General features: G+C 46.3%; 1 protein-coding gene across 3 annotated transcripts in view; it reads right to left on the bottom strand.

The window, feature by feature from the left end:
- The window catches only part of polr2f (RNA polymerase II, I and III subunit F), a 6019-nt gene extending 677 nt beyond the window's left edge, over window positions 1-5342 (bottom strand). For 2 of the 3 annotated variants that reach the window (XM_016245576.1, XM_016245578.1), the window contains exons 1-5: window positions 5206-5342; window positions 5036-5105; window positions 1917-2047; window positions 261-332; window positions 45-139 (exon numbers count right to left, since the gene is read on the bottom strand). In XM_016245576.1, coding sequence (XP_016101062.1) covers window positions 49-139; window positions 261-332; window positions 1917-2047; window positions 5036-5105; window positions 5206-5225 — 384 coding nt within the window. In that variant the 5' untranslated portion in view covers window positions 5226-5342 and the 3' untranslated portion in view covers window positions 45-48. Of the gene's footprint in view, window positions 140-260; window positions 333-1916; window positions 2048-5035; window positions 5106-5205 lie in introns of all 3 variants that reach the window. The other variant, XM_016245577.1, reaches the window with a different exon arrangement.
- Between the last annotated feature and the right edge of the window lie 401 nt (window positions 5343-5743).

Genomic DNA, 5743 nt, shown 5'->3' with positions numbered 1-5743 from the left:
AGAGAGAGAGAGAGAGTGAGTGAGTGAGTGAGTGAGTGAGTGAAATTCTCAGTCAGTAATGATGAGCTCGTCGCAGCCCCAGTCCTCATAACTCCCATCCGGCAGATACCGACGAATGATGATGGGGATCTTCCTGCTCCTGATCAACACACACCACATACACACACACACATAACATTAAAACACACCACACACACAAAAATACAAATCCTGAGACTGTGTCAGTGCTGCAATAATGTAATAACATGTTTTTGTCATACTTGAGTTCTTTCATGGCGATCTGCAGTGGATCCGTCTCTCCTTCCAGTTCCACCATCACCGGTGCACACATCCTGTCACACAGGAAGTGATGTCGCTGATGAGTAATGCAGCATTATGAGCATTTAAATAAAACACAAATATAAAGCTGCTTCCAAACAAATGTTTCTTGTAAAAAGTGCTATACAAATACAATTGACTGGCTTTTATTTATACTGATGTTTTTATGGTTTAAAAAAAAAACTATTTAAAAAATTGTTAATTGAAATAAGACTGAAATAAAATGTAAATATCAGATGAAAAGCAAACTAAATGGAAATTAGAAATGCTGTCTTTGCAGCAACTTTGCATCTGAATTTAAAGGGGTCATATGTGGTTGACGCTGTGTTTCATTGTGAAAGCGAAACTTTGTTTGGTCTTCCAAAAGAGGACACGACTAGAAATCAGTGGTCAAGTTGTATTTACAACACTGTTCCAGAACACTTCAACCCAAATATTCAGATGTGTGCAGCACATTTTATGGAGGACTGTTTCCTGATCCTGGGAGAGTAGACTACAATGCCAGCTGTTCTGACTCACAGACCGTAAGTACGTTTTTATATTTAAAAAGTTTTTATATTTTTTATATTTAAAGCGAGTTTTTTGAGCAGTGTAGAGTAGCACTTATTGTTTGTCATTTCTCCGATCACAAATGCAGACATGGTTTTATGTTTACGCGGCGTGATGCAACGCATAGAGAGACAGTATAAGTCATTATAATACATAATTATGTCCCCACTGGATGCAACAAATGCCTCGTTTATAATGGGTTTTCATGTTTTTGTCTCGTCGCTCCGGCCGGACACGGCATCACAGTATGGTGAGGGGCGTAACATTTCCGTCACACGCTTGAGGTATTCGGCCAATCACAGCGCACTGGATAGCTGGCCAATCAGAGCACACCTCGCTTTTCAGAACGATGAGCTTTGTAAAAATCTACGTGTTTCAGAAAGGCGGGGCATAGAGGAGAAACAATAATGTACAGTATGTGGAAAATAATGTTTTTAACCTTAAACCGCATAAACACATTTCATTACACCAAATACACAAAATAATGTTATTTTTAGCAACATCATATGACCCCTTTAAATTAAGTACTACCATGACTGATACTAAAAAAAGGAAACATTTAACAAAAACTAACAAAAATGACAAAAGCACACAACAAAATGACAAACAAAAAATCTGAAATAAAACTCAAAATATTAATAAATAAGGTAACAATATATTAATAATGCTAAAATAATACTTCTGTGTATGGTAGGGTGTGTACAGTGTGTGATGTAGATTTCACCCTCAGCATCGTAAGGTGACGACACGGAAAACAAACAGGAGACAGAACAACAAACAAACACACACACTAGCTGCTGGAGACGCAACAGATGCTCATGAGGCGACTCAGAGACGAATGAACTCTAGTTGAGAAGATCGCAAGATATTTTTAGCACTCGTAAATTCAGAAGATAAATAGCGCAGATATTGGCCAAAGATTAATCTTTCACCTGCATTCACACACGCCACCAAATGGAGTTTACTCTGAAAGGCTATGCAACACATTGACTAGTTCACACATCAAAACTGAAGTATATGTTGGGTGTCAAGGGTCAGAGGTCACTCACGCGATCTGCAGCGCTCGTGTTCCCAGCACTCGCGCGCGCTCGTATTTGGTCATGTAAGGAGTGGTGATTCTCTTCTGATTGGCCTGCTGTCCTTCACCCGCCGGCAGGATCTGAACGTTCTCCTGATCCTCCTGCACACACGCACACGCACACACGCACACCCAGAGACGCGTGCACACAGAGACGTGCACACAGAGACGTGCACGCACAGAGACACAGATGCGCGCACACAGACGCGCACGCACAGAGACACAGATGCACGCACAGACGCGCACACAGAGACACAGATGCACGCACAGAGACACAGACGCACGCACAGAGACGCGCGCAAACAGAGAAACAGACGCGCGCACAGAGACGCGTACGCACAGAGACACACAGACGAGCGCACAGACGCGTACACACAGAGACACACAGACGAGCGCGCAAACAGACAGACGCGTACACACAGACGCGCGCACACAGAGACACAGACACGCGCACAGAGACGCACGCAAACAGAGACACACAGATGCGCGCACAGAGACGCGCGCAAACAGAGACACACAGACGCGCGCACACACACACACACACACACACGCACACACAGAGACGCGTGCACACAGAGACACACACACAGAGACGCGCACACAGAGACGCGCACGCACAGAGACACAGATGCGCGCACACAGACGCGCACGCACAGAGACACAGATGCACGCACAGACGCGCACACAGAGACACAGATGCACACACAGAGACACAGATGCACGCACAGAGACGCGCGCAAACAGAGACACAGGCGCGCGCACAGAGACGCGTACGCACAGAGACACACAGACGAGCGCACAGACGCGTACACACAGAGACACACAGACGAGCACACAGAGACGCGCGCAAACAGAGACAGACGCGTGCACACAGACGCGCGCAAACAGAGACACGGCGGGGCATAGAGGAGAAACAATACTTAACCTTAAACCGCATAAACACATTTCATTACACCAAATACACACACACAGACGAGCACACAGAGACGCGCGCAAACAGAGACAGACGCGTGCACACAGACGCGCGCAAACAGAGACACACAGACGCGCGCACACACACACACAGAGACACACACACAGAGACGCGCACACAGACGCGCACACACAGAGACACAGATGCGCGCACACAGACACGCACGCACAGAGACACAGATGCACGCACAGACGCGCACACAGAGACACAGATGCACACACAGAGACACAGATGCACGCACAGAGACACAGACGCGCGCACAGAGACGCGTACGCACAGAGACACACAGACGAGCGCACAGACGCGTACACACAGAGACACACAGACGAACACACAGAGACACACAGACGAGCGCACAGAGACGCGCGCAAACAGAGACAGACGCGCGCACACAGAGACACAGACGCGCGCACAGAGACGCGTACGCACAGAGACACACAGACGAGCGCACAGACGCGTACACACAGAGACACACAGACGAACACACAGAGACACACAGACGAGCGCACAGAGACGCGCGCAAACAGAGACAGACGCGTGCACACAGAGACACAGACACGCGCACAGAGACGCGTGCAAACAGAGACACACAGATGCGCGCAGAGACACGTACGCACAGAGACACACAGACGCGCGCACAGAGACGCGCGCAAACAGAGACACACAGACGCGCGCACAGAGACGCGCACGCACAGAGACACACAGACGTGCGCACAGAGACACGCACGCACAGAGACACAGAGACGTGCACGCACAGACGTGCACGCAGAGACACGCACACAAAGACACAGACGCGGGCATGCACAGAGACACACACACACACACACAGAGAGAGACGCACACACACACACACACGCACACACACACACACACAGAGACACACACACACAGAGACGCGCGCGCACACACACACACAGATGCACACACACACACACACACACACACAGAGAGAGACGCACGCACACACACAGATAAGACTGTGTCAGGAGAGTCCGACACTGATGCACTTCAACAATCAAACCGTAATTGAGATTATGAGCTGAAATACAACAGAAACTAGGCCTATATGACTTTCATTACAAATACATTCCAGATGTCACTAAAGCCTGGCTCACACAGGATTTTTAGCCCCGATATCACCCTCCCGATAATCTGAGCAAAAATCTTGTAGAGTCCCTCGATCGGTCCCGATGTTCGGCGCGGATTATCTGGTAATGTGAGGCGTTCACGGATCGAATCTTGCACCTCCCGATCGGCTCGCACACACATCAGGGCCGCCCCGATCATATCAAACATGTTCGATATTTAGGATTGAAATCGGGATGATGACGGCTATATGATTACGCCAGTACTTTCACAATAGCCAGTGCGCGAGCGCAAAACAGCTGCTGTGCGGCTCCACTGGATACGGAGACGGAGGAAACTGCTTCTTGATGTTTTATAGTACACTGTAAAAAAAAAAAAATTCTGTAGTTTTTACAAAATAATTTTGGCAGCTGTGGTTGCCAGAATAATTTTGTAAAAAATACAGAAAAACTGTAAACACATTTACGGCCAAAAACGGTAAATGTTACAGTATAAAACTGTAATTTACAAACAAGAAAATTTGATTGTAAACCAGTAAATTCAACAATGCACACTGCTATTAATATCTGTTTTGTACCTTTAACATACTGACCACCACCATAATAATAATGCAGCTGGTAAAAGAGAAAGCCACATGAAGCAGGCTAGCTAACATATGTAAACATCACAGAGGATCTGCTGCGTGCGCCTGGCGTAATAGTCTTAACATCTTGTCGTGTGCGATGTTCAGATCGTGTAGTGTGTGCATGTGTAAGATTTGAGGGAAGATAGCCTGCAGAGATTCTCCTTGTGTGTGTGTGTGTGCTGCAGCCAGACTTCATTACCGGCTAGGATTTAAAACCCCTGTAGTGTGAGCCCGGCTTTAGTTTCGAGTAACACAAACCTTCATTAGTCATTAATATCATGTCAACAAAGGAACATTTTTAACGACTCTATAACATGCACTTAACCAACACAAGTGGCATTGAGATTCTGAATGGAAACACTATACAAACGACACTATTTTCATTAAAGACACATGAACTCAGTACCTCCTCCGCGTTCTCCAGGTCATCCAGAGGCTCCTCGTCTTCCGCATCGTCGAAGTCTCCGTCGTCGAAGCTGAGCGACAACAACACACGCTAGCGTTACAGGTGTGCGAGGAGCTCGTCGTGTTGTGCTCACACTCACAAACACTCTAACAGACGCGCTGGGAACTCACTTGTCTTCGTTGTCAGACATTATTAGCGTCTCGTGTAATTCTCGTTTATTGTGGCGTCTCGCGAATCGCAGCGTGGAATGAGCTTCCGGCGGTGCTGCAGTCTCCACGGTCCGTACAGAAACACGAGCGCAACAACACTGACCTCCCCCAAACAGATACACGCAAGTACGTAAATAAAACCGACGAATATATGTATATATTTTTATACACAATATTAAGGCATTTACAGGCATATCAATAAGTAACTAATGAATCTTACGTGAAAGTGGTTCGCCGACGCTTGTATGATTGAAATGTAAGATGTCACACACTTTAAAGACAATTGCATTTGTTTTGTAGAACTTATCATTGAATATACTTCTGCTGTGTTTTCTTTGCATTAACCAGATAGCCTCAGTGAGTTACCAAAGCGATTGGCGTCAATGAGAAATTATTTATTGAATGTTTGTTTTGTGTTGCTATAATAGACATGTGTACTCCATAAGTACTCCAAGTGAATATTGTCTTAGTTAAATTTTTAATAGCAATCTCTCTCTCT

This window comes from Sinocyclocheilus grahami, unplaced genomic scaffold (assembly GCF_001515645.1).
Source record: "Sinocyclocheilus grahami isolate Dianchi unplaced genomic scaffold, SAMN03320097.WGS_v1.1 scaffold760.1, whole genome shotgun sequence".
Taxonomy (NCBI): Eukaryota; Metazoa; Chordata; class Actinopteri; order Cypriniformes; family Cyprinidae; genus Sinocyclocheilus; species Sinocyclocheilus grahami.
This window is presented reverse-complemented; position numbering and strand designations above follow the sequence as displayed.